We start from the raw sequence: 17,146 nt of genomic DNA on the forward strand, positions 1-17,146 counted from the left end.
CAGCCCCTGAGATTGGTAGCCTCAGCCAACTCATAAACTTTGATTGCCCATGGGGAGGGAAAGAGCAGTGACAATGATTTAACAGCTGTATGAGAGGATAGTTCAGGCAGACAATGTTGAAAATTTTTGGGGTATTACTGGCAAGTTGACGGAGCAGCGCTTGTGAAAAGTCTACTAGTAGTCTATGGCTTCTCAGATGAATCCAAATGGGCCTTACCTGATTTTGGCCCCTTACAATTTTGCCAAGTTCTTTTTTGTAGTGCTGTAGTAGTCAAAGGGCACAGTCACATTTTGGGACTGAGTGCTCTGGGCCCTGGGTGCTTTACAAAAAAACATGAACATAGTGCCTGCCAGCTGCCCCTAAACTGTGCAGTCAAAAAGACAAATGCAGGTAAAGCACAGCAGAAGGGCCAACAAGATACTAAGAGAGATGAGGAGCAATTAGCATATGCCATGTGAGTTCCATGATTCATCCAGTTTTATTTACTTATATATTTACTAACCTTTTCTCCATATGCCCTTCAACTAACCGTTGCAAGTTTATGCCCATATGCCCCTCAAACTAACAACTTCCCCACACGTACTGTGCATAACCCATTGTTACTTGCTCTGCTAGGTGACTCGCCCATTCATAGACAATTAGGGTTGGAAGGGACCTCAGGAGGTAATCTAGTCCAAAACCCTGCTCAAAGCAGAACCAGCTCCAACTAGACCATTCCAAGCAAGGCTTCATCTAGCCAGGTCTCAAAAACCTCCAAGGATGGAGAGTCCACAACCTCTCTTGGTAACCTGTTCCAATGTTTTCTAACCTCCTAGTGAGAAAATTCTTCCTAATATCTAACCTAAGCTTCCCTTGCTGCAACTTAAGACCATCGTTCCTTGTTCTGTCATCTGCCACCACTGAGAACTTCTGCCATCCTCTTTCGAGCTCCCCTACAGGTAGTTGAAGGCTGCTATTAAATCCCTCTCAGTCTTCTCTTCTCTAGACTAAATAAGCCCAATTCCACCAGCCTCTTCCCAGGAGTCACGTGCCCCAGCCCCTGAACTATTTTTGTTGCCCTCTGCTGGACTCTCTCCAATTTGTCCACATCTGTGGGGGGCCCAAAACTGGACACAGTACTCCAGATGTGACCTCACCAGTGCTGAATAGAGGGGAATAATCACTTCCCTTGACCTGCTGGCAACACAACTACCAATGCAGCTCAGTATGCTGTTAGCCTTCTTGGCAACAAGGGCACACTGTTGGCTCATATTCTGCTTATTGTCCACTGTAACTCCCAGGTCATTTTCTGCAGAGCTGCTGCCCAGCCAGTCAGCCCCCAGCCTGTACTGGCTATACGTGGGATTTGTTCTGACCTAAGTTTGGGACTTTGCACTTTTCCTTGTTGAACCTCATAAGACTTCTTTTGGTCCAATTCTCCAATTTGCCTAGCTCACCCTGAATCCTAGCCCTACCCTCCAGCATACCTACTCTTCCCTGCCCCCATCCTTTACCATATTAAGGACAGCCGAGTCCTGAAGAGATGCGATTTACTGTTCCCACAAAAAGCAGCCTTCAGCAGACAAATCATTCTACATATATCAAGACAGGCCATGGCAGCAATATGCTCAAAGGAACACAAACTGCATGTGAATGTCCTTCCTAAGTAGCATCCCATGCTCAGCAAATACAGACCTCCTGCAAGGAAGGGAAAACATGAGTTAAGATAGCATTCACACCCAGTTTGCTAGGGCATGGATCTTTCCTTTAGGGAGCAGCAATGTCTCTTGTCTCTACTTCCCACACAAATATCCTGTTGAATAAAAGCCAGAAGAGAAAAATATGCCAATTTTATACACCGAATCTAGACTTTTTCTAATCCAAAGACCCAGTAATGCACTTACTGCTAAGAAAACAACTCCTGTCAAAACAGTAAAGCACTGACTTGAACATAGGTGGCTAGAAAATGCAAGTGTCCTCACAGTTCCCCTTGTCTGGCCAGGGTTCTTCCAAGATAATAAGACAGACAGCCCAATGTATGCTGCTCTCAGAAAGTTGGGTAGAGAGCTAGGGAGAGTTATTAACTGGGATTCAGAAGCTTCCCATTTTTAGTTTAAGACAAGCCTTTCCTGTTACTTTGCATTTGAAGATTTGGGAATATGCTCATTATTTCTTAGTTTTGGCATCTAATTCCTTGAAGAAAAGGATGTTGGGTTCATGAAACCAGAAAATGTCAGGTCTGACCAAAAGAAAAAAAATCCAGCAACACACAGAGCTCTGTGTATTCGGAGAGGAATTGGCAGGGCTGAGTGGTGGCAGAAAACTCCAAGCAGTACTAAGGGACGTGCCCGGAGTGGAAAAATCATGCTAATTGTCTGTGAGAGGGACCTAAAACTAAACCCAAAATGAAGAGAGAAAGAGGCGCCTTGTCCAGAGTCCTCAGCACTCCAGGTTTCACGCGTTTGATGTGCCTTCTTCTTATCCACACAGGTAAGAGAACACTAGTCTCTGAAGAATTTGTGAACGGCGAGTGGGTTTTGCAGATGTCTTGATATGTGTGGTGAGGTTAAAGAAGTAAATACCAGTGTGTTTATGAGCTTACTGTGCTTACCCATGCATGAAGAAGTGGGATTTATTTATTCATGTAGCATCTTTTAATGTCTTTTCTTCTCCCAATGTAGCAGGTCCCTGTCTTTGGAAAAAGATTTCAACGTTTTCAATGGGAATTAAGCAGTTTCTTATGGTACAAATAACTTATCTGTGCCACCAAAATCAGGATTTTGAATCCTGTTTTTGAGTGTTCTGTCTGAGTGAGTTTTCAAAGTGGGAGAGTTTGGTGATACAGTTAATCTAATACTCTTTTTGAAAGACAGTTCAAGTTGATTCAGCTTTTTTGAAGTTTGATCCAAGATAAAAGTGGTGGGAAGTTTTAACAACTGCGATTCAGATATAGACACTGATGCTGGGCATAAATGTTGGCTTGAGCCCCATGATTGTAGAAGATATAATGGACTATTTAAAAGGCAATTAGTTCCTATTATTATTCTAGAAATGTGGGGAAAGGAGTTTTATTTGAAAACCCTGCTCCTGCAAAAAGTCCTCTCTGTTTGAATCTTTTTCCAGCTCCTCAGAGAAGTGGAATTTAATGGGATCTATGTGCTAGCTTCAATACTGTATGACCTACCCAGCTGCCATGGAGATGAACTCTCTCTCTCATCATTGTTTCTTAAGCAGCCCACACATGCATATTGGAAATGATCTGGAATACACTTAGATAGGTTGGCAGGCATCTGGGCTGGGTTTTGGTTTCCTTTTTATTTATCTTTGAAAAGAGAAGATAAATATATTTTATTTATCTTTGTCCCCACTGGTACTGTGCTGTGCTAATGCTAACCCACTTGCAGGCAGTTTACAGTAGCTTGTTAGTGGTAAAAGTCCCAGTGTTTGTCTCAGCTGACAGGGTTGTTCATGAGCACATTTGGAACAGTTTGTTCCACACTTTTCAGCTGTCAGAGATAAATAAAGAACTGCATGGCTGCAGAAGGTCCTGTGCTCTTTTGTAAAAACAGCTCTATAAACAGCACTCTACCATAACAGTGATGAATCTTGAGCAAAGGCTGAGAGACTTTCAAGGAGGGGCAAGCAGGGTAAAGTGTGCATGCTCAGTGAAAAGGGCCCTTAGGTCTGAAACAAGGAGTAGGTAATACTGAACCTGTGCTGCCTGGGAGTCAGCTTTAGCACCTCAAAGTGCTTTACAGAGTCTCTAAATGCTCTTATGGCTCCTACTGCCCCAGGCACTCCATGAATCCATCCGCTGGGATTAAGGAAAGAACCAGATGCAAAATAAAGGCTTACATTACCTTTACCTGGATGTTAAATTCACCTTCTATCTACATCCACTGCCATTAAGTGTGTAGTACTTCGCTGGGTTCTGACTGGTGTTAGGGCAGTGCTTGGTTAATATGTCTGGCTCTGCTCTTTTAGGTGTTAGTCTTGTTTCTTTCTGCACAGTTGTGAATAGGTGCTATTGTCAGTAATGTAGTTGCCACTCAGCATGAGGAGCCATGGATTCCACCAAGAAAGACAGGCTCAGTAAGATGCCTTTTCCTTCAGTTGGGTCATTCAGGGTGCAGATTTGGGGGATGGGGAGGGGTCATCCCCCTGCAGGAGCACAGAAGTGGTTTTTAAGAACACTTAAACACATATTAAAGAGGAACAACACTGCAAAAATGCGACTTCTACTCTAGATTTCCAGCAGTGCTGAGTGTGAGTTCCTCATCTGTTAAACCAATTTGCTCTTTATATATTAATGGAAGCATGGCACAACCGGTAGAGTGTTTTCAGCAAATCCAGCCATTTGCTGTGCTTTCAGTGCCAGTGCCTTCTTGTGCTGAGATATAACAGGGGGAGCTGCTCTGGGCCCATGAGATCCAAGACCAAACTTTGTGAAAGTAGTACTCTTGGAGATAGGTCACTTTGTTTCTTTTGTGATAATATGAACATACTGTAAAATGGCAGCTCCATATCAACTCTGCATACCTATGAACATGGCTAGCAAGGCTACCAGAATGCCTTCCTCCCTCCTGCTAGGCAAAGGCCTAAGTATAGCTTGTCTACACTAGCATAAAGAGCCTTTACACCTGGGACAAAAAGGAGCTGACTCATAACAGCCCTGCATTGATGAAACTTACTTGAATCTAATATAGCATTACTCTGGTAGAAATCAGGATAAAATTCTCTTGATAGAAGAAATATGAGTTTAAGTGTTGCGAATCTGCAGCTTGTCCTGGGGTAGCGGTTTGCTTAAGGCAAACAGGCTTTTGCCAGCCTCGCCACCACCTAGTGGTGAGGCTCTGTAATAGCTATCTCCTGAATGCAGTTACCTCAAATGTTGTCTGTTCTGCATAAGGGTGTCATTTATGTCGGTGTACAAAACTAGTGTAAATTATATTAGTGTGATTGTCCTATGCATCTTTCTCCAGGGGCTACCAGTGGTGGTGGGGGTGTGTTATAGACAAGCCTGAGGGGTACTCTCACCAGGGGTGTTCATTGCTTAGGGAGGGCCTGTATTATGTGACCCTAAAATGCAACAGTTGTTCTGTCGTGACAAGTGACAGAACAAGAAGCAACGGTCTCAAGTTGCAGCAAGAGAAGTTTAGGTTAGATATTAGGAAAAACTCTCTCACTAGGAGGGTCGTAAAACACTGGAACAGCCAGACAGGTTGTGGAAGCTCCATCTTCGGAGGTTTTTAAGACCCAGCTAGACAAAGGCAAGGGGCTGGGATGATTAGTTGGGGATAGTCCTGCTCTCAGCAGTGGTCTGGATTAGATGATCTCCTAAGGACCTGGGCTGAGCTGGGGCCCCTAGGGCTTCTGGGCTCCTAGCTTCTTGGTGGTAGTTAGAACTCGAGGCTGCTTAGGGATCTTGTGACTTTCAACAGAAAAAGCTGATATGAAGTGATTACACATAAATGCATACGTTGCAGACTACTTTTTTCCATGGAAAATTTTGAAATTGGGAGCTTTCATTCTGATGCAAAACAAACTGTTTTGGGGTTCCAGAATTTCTTGGAGAAATTCCAGATTCTGATCAGCTTTAGTGTGAATTATTATGCAAGCTATAGGATATTTATCTGCACTGAGGCAGGCAACATTCACATAAATGCCACATAATTTTATATTAGGGGAGCACCAATAGAGATCTTGGGGCCAATATCCGATATTTAAAGAGATATATTGGCCGATACGGATCTGATTCCCAATACAGCTGCCTCCAGCTGCTAAGTCCATTGTTGGGGGAGGGCAGATCAACACCCACCACAGTGAGGGAGGAGGCAGGAACAGGCGCTGTCCAGTTGGGGCGGGGTGGGTGTGGGATGGAGCCATGGCTTGTGGCAGGGGGAGTCTCTCCCGCCACTGCTTGCACCCCGGGAGGGCATGGGAGGACATGCCCTTTGGATTTGCATGAGGTGGGGCGGGTTGCAGCTATGGGCTGGAGCCGGAGCTGCACGGGGCTCTTCTCAGCAGGGACTGGGCTCAGAGCGGGCACTGGTGGCTCTGGTAGGGGGCTGCAGCCACCCCAAATTTTGCTGCAGCTCCACTCCCAGTACAGCCACTGCCAGCCACCCGGTGCAGCTTTGGCTTTTCCTGGCACATGGATGGAGGCAGGGCATTGAGCTGGGGGCTGTGCCAGGTGGTTGGTGGCAGAGCTGCAGCAAAATTTGGGTTGGCTGCAGCCCCCTCCCAGTGCCCACTCAAAGCCCAGTCCCCACCGAGAAGAGCCCCGCACAGCTCCAGCTGCAGCCCACCCACCCCATGGAAATCCTAAGGCACACGGCCCCTCCCCCAATGCCCTCCTGGGGTGCAAGCAGCAGTGGGAGCTGCCCCCCACCCATGAGCCATGGCTCCATCCCGTGCTCACCCCCCCCCCCCCCCCGGCTGGGTAGCACCTGCCCCTGCCCCCTCACTGCACAGGGCATTGATCTGCCCACCCTCGCCCCTTCCACCACAATGGACTTATTAGCTGGAGGCAGCTCTTCAAGCTGCTGGGCTGTGCTCCTTGCTGCCTGAGTTACAGCCCCAAATACTTTCCTTTGCTGGATGATGATTGCTGAACAAGGTAGGTATCTATTTGACATAAGGGCTCTTCTAAACGGCACTGCCACCTCTGATTACTGCTGAAGCCCACTCTCCCTACTGTTTCTGTGCAGCTCACCAGGTCCATGCTGTTGTTTTGTAAATCACAAACATTGAACTTCCTGACACTGCAGCTTGTAAAACTTGAGCCAGAAAGGAATTGGCTCAACAGCTGAGTGCATTGCCTTCTGCTTTTGGCACCCTTTACTGCTCCAGACCCTGAGGTCAGTTCTGGGAGTGCAGCCCCTACACAGACAGGATAAATGCTGTAATTGTACCCTCTTGTTCAGACCACTTAATAGCAGGCAAATGGCCACCAACTGTGCTTGCCCTCCACGAACCACATGGGGTGAAATTTAGCAGTTGCCTTCCATCCCCTTCTTTAGGAAGCAGTGCTAGGATAAGGGGCCAGAAGGCTGTACCAGAGAGGTCTGGCATGACAAAAGGACACCGCTGTACTTTTGTTGTTTCTACATTCCCACACTGTCTCCTTTTTACTACTCCTATAACTGTTTCTCACCCTTTTGTCTTCCTCTTCACTTATTCTCTCTGCATCGCCTTTGGTCTGTGCCCTGACACCATGCCCTACCACAGGCCTGGCCTTACTTCTAACATGGGTGATCAGGGGTTGGGCATGGCAACTCTGACTGCCTAAATATAGTGGATGCACACCTGAGCCTTCTCTAGGCTAGTCTCTTGCAGCTTGGACTGAAGTTTTCATCTCTTTGCAAGAGATGGCTGGTGCTCAGGTAAGTTTTGTAGATAGGACAAGTAGGGGGCCACTTGTCAGATGCATGAGACAGATGGGCATTGAGGCACATATGCCTAGCTGTTGGCCCTTGTGCTAGCTTTCAGTAGGTGATGAAAACTGAGACATACCCCTTGTCTTTAAGAGCAGGCAGGATGTGGCTGAGGCAGGCTGCAAGTGTGGCAGGAAAGCAATTAGGGACCATGCTTGAGAAGCAGCCTGAAGGTGTGGTCAAGACTGATTGTAGAGTCATTTGACCCAGGAGGAGGGCTGGGCTTAGACTGGACATAAGCCTAGGCCCTGAGCTGAGCTAGTAGTAAGATCCTGGAGACTGCTGAGGGAACATCTCCTGAGCAGGATAGCTGTAGCTCCTGAGTGCCAGCACAGAGAACAGCCTGCAGCAGTTTGGAGGTTTGGGAAGGGACTATGTGGAGGAGGTCATCCCTGGTGACCTAGTAAAGGGGTCTAGGAGCCCAAAAGGGGGCTGAGTGCAAGACCAGAGCCCAGAGAGGGGCTGAGTGTGATACCAGAAGGTCTAAGAGCCTGGAGAGGGGCTGAGTGAGGGACCAGGGGATCTGAGGGCTGAACAGGGCTAAGTGTGGGGCCTGATAACCCAAAGTGGGGCTAAAAGCAGAGAGATAGAACATCAGAGAGTGATGACAGCAAAGCAGGGGGCATGGTAGGGGCAGACAGAGTCACCCAATCAGTCCTTAAGGCAGGGGTTGTCAGCTAGGGTACACATACCCCTGGGGGTACTTTGAAAGGTCCAGGGGGTATGCAGGGATGGAGTGCCACTGCCTCATAGGAGCAGGGCCAGGGTGGAGCAAGAACAGGGCTGCACAGACACCACACTGCCACCACTTGCCACGTTCCTGCTCTGCATCTGGCCGCTTGCCACCCCTCCCCCATGCCACATCCGGTCACTTGACCCCCCTCACCACATCTGGCTACACACCACCTCCGACCCCACACCACTGGGGCTGAACAGTGTGGGCTCCAAGTCGCCCCAGCTCCCAGACAGCACACAGCACCCTTCCAAGCTGTGCTACACCCATGCCATAGGGCAGCTGTCGCACTGGTGCTGGGAGGGGAGGCAATCCCACCTGCCCTGCGCTGCGTGGGGGGGCTCTGCCACAAGCCCTCAGAGGCCCTGATTGCTGCTGCCAGAGCCAGTGAGTGCAGGGCTTTTTATGCAATCCCCTCTATATATAGTATGTAAACACAAATCATGACAAATACTTTTAGTAGGTGTTTGACTTTTAGTGTATGATTTGGTTTTTTTCTGGTTCCACGATGGCAACCCTCCCCTCCCAAAAGGAGTATTTCCAGAGTGGGGCAAGGGGAAGGATGTGCAGTGGCAATGGTTAGGGAGCAGGACTTCTGGTAAAGTGTAACTGTGAAGTGGTGGGGCTACCTATGCAGCCCTTGACAACTCACCAAAACTCATTAAGCAGCCCTCCAGCCAAAATAATTGCTAATTGGCAGCTTGTTCCAATGGTTAATCCTTCACCATGTAAAACACATGCATTATCTCTAATTTGAACATGACTGGCTTATTCTTCCAGCCACTGGTTCTTGTTATGCCCTTGTCCATTAGGTTAATTGCCCATGCCTGTACTAACAAATTATTTTGGCTGAAGGGCCACTTAAGGAGTTTTGGTAAGCTGTCATGGGCAGGGTCAGCACCCCCATTCTTCCCCCCACCCCCTCAACAGCTCACCAAAACTCCCTAAGTGGCTCTGCCCCACACTTGGCTGGGCAGATGGGATGGAATTGCAGGCAGGCAGGGAGCAGCATCTGGGAGTAGAATGAGCAAGGAGGGCCGGGATCAGGTTCACTGGGCAGCGACAGTGAAGGGCTAGGACCCAGAGCAGAGCCATGATCCCTTGCCTGCATGTCCCTGTGGCAGGTGCTGGTTTCTCAGGCAGGGTCATGGGGGGAGCAGATTGTGACTCTGCCCTGGGCCCTGGTACCACACTGTCACCAACCAGTGATCCTGGGGTTTCACAGATTCACAGTAGTTTAGGGCTGGAAAGGGACCTTGTGAGATCCAGCCCTCCTGTTATGGGCAGGAAAGACTGTGGGGGTCAAATAACCCCAGCAAGGTGTGTGTCCAGTCTTCTTTTGAAGATCTCCAGGGTAGGTGCCTGTACCATGTCTATTCCAGAGTCTAGTCACATGAACCGTTAAGTTTTTCCTTATGCCCAGTATGAAACCTTCTTTTAGGAGTTTATGACTATTGCTCCTGGTTTTCCCCTGGGGCACTTTGGTGAATGGTTGTTTGCCTAGCCCCTGATGCTCTCCCCTGATATATTTGCAAGCTGCTACTAAATCCTCCCAAAGTATTTTCTTTTCTAGGCTGAACAGTTCCATATCTGTCAGCCTTTCCTTGTATGGCTTGTTCTTCAGGCCTCTAATCATATGAGTGGGTCTTCTCTGGACTCTCTCACATTTCTCCACACATCATTCTTGAAGTGTGGGGCCCAGAACTGGATGCAGGATTCCAGCTGCAGCCTCACCAACGTTGAGTAGAGCAAGAGAATAACTTCCTTAGTTTTGCTTGTGGCAGGCCAGTAGGGGGCACTCCTGCGTTGAGCCACCCACCTCACTGCACCTGACCACCTTCCAGGCTCTGAGTGCCTCCCTGGGGGTGCCTCATGTCTGGCCAGCCCCTTCCTGGAGCACACCCGCTAGCCTGGGGGTTCCACTGCCACCATGCAGGGCTCTGGCCTGATTCTGGCTCTGTGCACCCTGGGTAACACAGGCCTAGTAGCCCTCAAGGGTACTTGATTCACTTCAAGAAGTTGGGATGCTTCCCTCAGTCAGAAGCACAAGTAGTGGTCTCCCTTAGTCAGCTGAACTAAGGGGACCCCAAGACATAATCTAGACCCACTCCCAAAAAGTCTCCCACAATAGGTACAAAGGAGAACTTTATTGGTTACAGAGGGTAGGGTTAGAATAGGGTACAGGGTAGAGCAATATCAGAGAAATCCCATAGAGCAGACTCCCATGGTTGGGTAGCCTTTGATCACACATCTGAGTTACTGCAAGCTAGATATCTAGTTAGATCTCAGGTAGCTTACTCACAAGTATCATCCAGAGGCAGTTGGAGATTCCCTCTGGAGGCAGGCAGTTCCTTGATCATGTGATTTCAGAGAGAGAGAGAAAGTTTCAGATGGTCCAGCTCTTCTCTGTCTCTGAGTCTCCCTCATTGCTGCTGCCCCATCCTCCTGGGCAGTCCTTAACTTATGTAGCCCTTGTAACCTCATTTACCTGGTCCAATGGAGGCCAGCACCTGTTGGCTGTCAGCCAACTGATTTGAAATGCATCACTAGTTGCCGGGCAGCCTGGCAATCTCTAGCCCATCAGGGAGATAGCCCCTCACCCAGGTATGTGATACTAGTCACATAGGCAGGGGGAGCAGGTTTCCCCCCTCCCTCAGGAATGTATCCAGCTCAGGTTACCTAGAGATAGGGTAAAGGTGTCTCTCCTCTGCTGGGCGCATCCTAATCAAACTGTCACAGAGCAGAGTTTTTGGGGAGAAACAAAGGTGGCCTTCTGCCACACTGCTCGAATGCATCAGTTGATGCATCCCAGAATATTGTTTGCTCTAACTATAGCATCACACTGGTGGCTCATTTATTTTATGGTCAATTATGACCCCCCTCCCCCCCAATCCCTTTCAGACATGGTGCTAGCTAGCATAGCACCACCAAGCCTGTAAGTTTGTTGTGGATTTTTCCTCCCCAGATGGAACACTTTACACTTCTCAGTGTTGAACAGCATCTGGTTCTGGTCTGTGCATCTAACTAATCTGTCTAGGTCCACCTGGATCTTCAGCCTACCCTGAGGCATGGCCACACTTCCCCACAGCTTAGTGTCATTGGTGAACTTTACCAGTGTGCTTTTCATCCCTGCATCTCTTCTTAGGGGTGGCATTCCCTTATCCAGAACTGGTGTTTCTGTTGATGTCTCCGCTGGTGTTGTGAGAGGTGCATACCTGTTGCTCAGTCCCAAGGGAGGAGCAACCCTGGTACTGCGTGTCTTGGGACCTGAGACAACTGTCTTCCAAGCATTCCCTGGGTGGGGCTCCCAGCTGATCTTCCTGTTGTCCATCTTCATGTTTCTGCAGAGACCAGCCTGGAACCCTCCCAGGCAGGGCACACTCAGTTGGGTGGATGGGATGGGGCCACAAGTAGGCAGGGAGTGAATGGGTAGGGCTGGGATCAGGATCATGGGGCCATGACAGCATGGGGCCAGAGCCAGGGACAGAGATATGATCTACTCCCCCCGTGGCCCTGCCTGCGGAACCAGCACCCATCGTAGGCACATGTGGGCAACAGATCATGGCTCTGTTCCATGCTGTCACCACCCTGCAATCCCAATCTCCAGCTGTTCTTCTCCCCACCTGCCTCCAGCACCATCCCATCCACCCAGCAGAGCGTGCCCTGCCCATGCAGGTCTCAGGCCAGTCTGTGAATACCCTTCCAGCCTGCTCCATCTGCCACCCCCATTGGTGGCTGCAGGCAGACAGGCCTGGGTGCTCAGGCAGCAGGACCAGGTCCAGCAGCAGCTAAAAGGAGCTGCTGGGAAGCAAGTCCAGCCACCACATTGCCCCAGCCCCACTGCATGCCTGGGAGCACCAAGACTGGCTGCATGTGCTATGGCCTAGCCTGTCCCCCCCAGGACCCACCATGAGCTGGATAAAATCCCTTGATAGGCTGGACCTGACTTGCGGGCCAAATTTTGCCCACCCGTGTGTCAGTATCAGCTATCGTCTCCTTTAAAAAAAAATTCTTATATGTTAAGATAAAGCCACTTCTCAATCTCCTCTGTGATGAACTGAACAGACTGAGTTTTTTTAAACCTCCTCCTGGAAGGTGTTTTCTCCAGCCCTGCTAAGAGGGCTGTTAGGTGCTGAAATCAGAGCTGTTCCTCTCTAATGATTATTAGTCTTATGGTGGTCAGTGAACTCAACATTTTTCCAGGGACTTACACTACAAGACCCCCACTTATCCAAGCACAAGGGTGAGTGGAGGAGGGCCAGCTGCCTTGGAACTCTGTCCTCAGCAACCCCTTTCTTTCAGTACAAGTTGCTTCCCATCATATCGGCCCTGCAACATCATGTTCCTTATTCTCCTTTCTCCACATGAGTGTGTTGTCCAGCCCTCCCTCACTCCTTCCCCATGTCAGTCAGGACCTGCAGGGACACTCCTTCCTAAAGCCATCCCTGTGCCCTCCTCTGTCCCCATAGGACTTAACAAGGGAGACCCCATGTTGGGGCTGGTTGCTCTCTGTCTGTCTTGCTGCTCTAACTTCCAACAAGCTTGTGTTGAAACCCTGGGAGCACACCATTGTTTCCTGAGATTCTTCCCCATGGCTCTTCCCCTGGGCCTGAGCTCAGACGGGAAGCTATGAGGAAGACATCTATGAACGTGCTTTCTCTTGCTACCCATATTCCCCATCTCAGAGTTGGATGGCACCTGTTTGCAACATGTTGTCTTGTTTGTGCTTGTGGATGAAAGGAAGGGTGGAAAGGAGATGAATATGTGGCTTGCTAGGTTTCTCTTTCTGAGCATGTGTATCATGTTATTCACTATCATACAGAAAGACGTGTGTGTGTGTGGGGGGGGGGGGGGGGGCTAGGGTCCATGAATTATTTGGTACACATTTCTGGAATCAACACCCAGCAGGACCTTTGGCTTCATCACCCACACACTGGAGAACAGGTTGGGGTGGGAGTTGCTCCAAGATTTAGTGAGTAAGCACCTGTGGAAACATTTGAGGTTGGAGCCAGATGGCAACTACTCTGCCTTTTGAAGTAAGGTCCCTGCATTGCCGGGTCAGGCTTTGATTCTTATTTACAGGCTGCCAGGAATAGGAGTGGCAAAGACACAGAGGAAGAAGGGCTAGATTTGCAAAGGAACTTAGTTGCACAGAAGGTTTTTATAGCACCCTTGAAAGGAATTAGATGCCCAAATACTATTGGCTTTTAAAAGCTGTTACGAACAGGCTAGTTCTCTCAATCCCCCCTCAGTACTGGGTACCCAAAGATGGAGAAAGATGCCCATCTCACATCTAGTTCCTTCCTCACTAGGATGCATCATGAATAATAAAAGGATCAGGCAGAGGAGAAAGCCAAGATGAGATACTTTAGATAGTGAAGCATGCACCGAGTGTAAAATCTTAAGGGTTGGGGGGGTGCTTGAAGGATGGACCTTGCCCTAGTGACAGTTAGCAGCAGCACCAGTTTAGTTGGGGAACAGATGCTTTAAGTTAACATGCCCTTCAGCTCTAGCACAATCTGCTATTGAGCAAGTAAAACATGTTAATTAGGAACTTGTTTTTAAATCAGACCTTGTATTAGTTCACTGGTTATAACGCAATAGCTTTCTCTGCTGGTTGCATTGAAGAGGGAAGGCAGGAGATGGCTTGCATACTAATAGGTCTCATGACTTGCAGACTTGTTGAAGCCCTTCCTTGTGCTCCTGTGCACAGCTCCTAATCTAACACTTAATTGTCACCCAGATGAATCATTTTCCCTCTGCTGCATTTCAATAGGGGTTTTGTTTGCCTGGTGGATTACAGCATCCAGGCTGCAGGGCCATAGCTTGCTAAAGCAGCTTACCACATACTGAATATTTCTTCTTTTCACAACATCATATCTAGAGGTATGTGCCCTGTGCTGTCCATTTGCTGGGTAGTGTTTCCACAGGTCTTTTCCAGAGCCTGAAGTAAGGAGTGCAGTTAAGCTGCACTCCTCTCTGCACTGACAGGGTGGAAGCAAGCAATGTACAGCAGGGTTACAGAGGGACTGCAACAGTAAGCATTGGGTCAGGCCGAATTCCCTGAAGATATTTCCCACAAGTTACAAAAGGGCCCCCGATGCATCAGATTCTCCATAATACAGGAGATGTCGTACACCAGACAGCTAAGAAAGTTATCCCTCCTGTGTAGTTAAAAGGCCTTCAGCAGAGGGTCAATGTCCCTGCTTGCTGTAACTTCTTTCATGTCAGATTCCCAACTATGCTCAGGCCCTTATTCATTAAGGAATGTTTTCCTCTCCTGCTTTATACAGGAATTTAACCCTTACATCCCCTTGTCCATTCTGTAAAAGAGACTGGATCCACTACAGTAGCATAAGCCATGTAGTGTGTGGAGGATGCTTATTCCCTGCATATCTCCATGCAGGGCCACCCCTGAGGATGGCAGGAAAGTTGTTTCTTTCACACCCCTGTTGGTTCTTCTCAGCTGCCTAGAGTTAAATACATAAAATCAATGCCATGTGCAATTTAAGCCCATTTTAGGTTTTATTCCCAACTGCAACTCCACTTATTCCAAGCATATTCACTAGAAGGGATTCACTAGATATTTTCACTCTGTTGTGTTACTATTCCCCCTGGGCCAAGCACATAACCCTGCATAGGGTCCCAGAAATAGGTCTGATACAAGATTCACCATCTTCTTAGCCAAGTTCTTGAGGCACTTACCTAGAAAGCAGAACACTTGAGTTGTAGGGGCCTTTCTGAACAGAAGTTTTGAATCAGAACTAAGAGTCTCCTACCCAATCCCATAAGCTCTTACACTTACCTCCTGGTTGTTTCTACTGCAATTCAACAAGACAATACTTCTCTTTCCCCTGACAACAAGGGGCTGCAGCCCTTATATATTAGGTTCTCAAAATGGCTGCCACCATCAGGCACCTGCTGGATGCCTGACTCAGCCCTTAAAGTGGCAGGCACTACAAGTGCTCAGCCACAACTAGTTTGAAACAAATCAATTAAGTCTGATACCGCATTCAATCTGATTTATCTTAAACCAGTTTCAGCCATTTTGAAACTGGATTATGTGTACTGAACTTCTGTTTCAGGTTTAAAACAACTTCTGATGACTTATATTTATGTGTAACTTCTGTTCCTAGCCCTGGTTTTAAGCTAGGCAATGTCAGGAGCATTCTTTACCCTTCCTATTAAAGCTAGCCCCCTGGGACCCAGAAAGGAAGATATATAGAACCAAGGGGAGAGCAAGCCAGAGGAGTTTGGCTCTTTAGCTCAGTGCAGTGGGTACTGCTGTAAGAGAAAGATGGCCTGACTTCTGGCCCTGTCTCCTACCCTTATGCTGTGCAAATCTTTTATACAATAATTACTCCTCAGATATCTAAATCATGTCTTCATTCTCCCTCTTCCCATAACATATTTTCATTCATTCTTTAGTCTCTCTCAAGCTCCCTTCCCTCCCTACTCCTGTTATTAAAGCACCATTTGTATCCTATTTCCCAAGTTCCAATCCTATACAGCCATGACCTCTGCCACCATGAATGTCAGTTTCTGTTAAAGCAGAAGCAAGATCAGTACTGCAAACCAATTGTCTGAGGCTGTACCAGCTAATTTCCAGTTCCCTGCTCCGAAGTCCTTTCTACTGCTTCTATCTTTTTTTTTCACAGAAAAGTTTATAGCATTCAATCCTTAATTTAGTTCTGTCTCTGCTTCTTTCACTAACCAAGGGAAAAAACCATTGTTGTTACAGATATTTTTTAAAACTGTACATGGAAGGTGCTCAGGTGTTTTGGTGATAGGTACCAATGTTAACCTTCTGTCCTATACTTTGATCATGTTCCGAAATGCACTAATCCCTTCAGCATCCATCAAGGGCCAGAAGCAGCTTTTCTCAACAGAGCACTTTATCCTGGACATTACATAAATGTGAAGAATTGCCTAGTTTCTCTCTGTCTCTTGGCCTGTTTATTAGGGCTGTGCGAAGCTTTGGGTGGTGATTTGATTGGAGGAGATTCGGCCTGATTCAGTGGCTGAATCTCTGAATCTGAGTCGAATCAGGGGACCAATTAAAAGGTCCAAATTGATTTAAAGGTCTCCGAATCTTCAGAAAAGATTTGGAGAGCTTTGATGAGTCGGACAGTCCCCAGTGGCTGCAGCAGGACTCAGAACTGGTAAGTACTAGGGGCAGGAGAGGGGGTGCTGGAGGAGGAGGAAGGGGACCATAGGGGGACTCCTGCCAGCTCCCATCCCCTCCCTGCTCCCCCAGCCTTCCTATGGCTGCTCTTCCTGCCCAAGCTCCTGGCCCTTTAAAGAAAAGCCCCGGTGCTCACTGGGTGCTGCTGAGCAAGGGGGTGAACCCCACTGCCCCACCCTGCATGGAGGGCTCTGCCATGAGCCCCCCTTCCCTCCTCTTGCTCCCCTGGCCCCCCATGGGTGCCCCGCCTGGGCCAGCTCCAGACCTTTAAGAAAAAAAAAACAGAGAAAACCCTGGGGACTCACCACTTCTTCAGTGGCCTCCGGGCTTCGGCAGGCTCATGCAGAGCCTGCCGTGTAGCACAGGGAAGTGGGGGGGCAGCGGGGATCGCCCCCCACTGGCAGGAACAGTGAGTACAGGGTTTTTCTTGGGGTTTTTTTTTTCTTAAAGGGCCAGAGCTGGGGTGGGCGGGGCAGCCATGGCAGGGCTGGGACAGTGGGAGGGGAGGCAGGGGGCTTATCCAGTGTCCCCCACACAGTGTGGGGCAGTGGGGATCTCCACCCCCCCGCCCGGCAGCACCCGATGAGTTGGGGCTTTTTTTTTTTTTCTCAAAGTGCCGGGAGCTGGGGTGGGTAGGGCAGCCATTTCCAGGCTGGGAGAGCGGGTGGATGATGGACCTGGCCTGGGTGATTCGGCAATTCAGCAGGAACTGAATGTCTGAATTAGATTCAGCTGAACTGATTCAGGGCAGTGATTCCAATCATTCAGTCGAATCACTGTCCGCCGAATCGGCTGAATCCAAATCCAAAGCA

The 17,146-nt window shown here is 48.5% G+C and overlaps 1 protein-coding gene across 1 annotated transcript in view; it reads left to right on the forward strand.

The window, feature by feature from the left end:
- The first annotated feature begins 2,050 nt into the window (after positions 1-2,050).
- Positions 2,051-17,146, forward strand: part of HEPACAM (hepatic and glial cell adhesion molecule) — a 109,676-nt gene continuing 94,580 nt past the window's right edge. Inside the window, exon 1 of the mRNA XM_019490201.2 lies at positions 2,051-2,470. Within this exon, the coding sequence (XP_019345746.1) occupies positions 2,386-2,470 (85 nt within the window). The 5' untranslated portion in view covers positions 2,051-2,385. The remainder of the gene's footprint in view (positions 2,471-17,146) is intronic.

The sequence above is a fragment of the Alligator mississippiensis genome, chromosome 16, assembly GCF_030867095.1.
Source record: "Alligator mississippiensis isolate rAllMis1 chromosome 16, rAllMis1, whole genome shotgun sequence".
Taxonomy (NCBI): domain Eukaryota; kingdom Metazoa; phylum Chordata; order Crocodylia; family Alligatoridae; genus Alligator; species Alligator mississippiensis.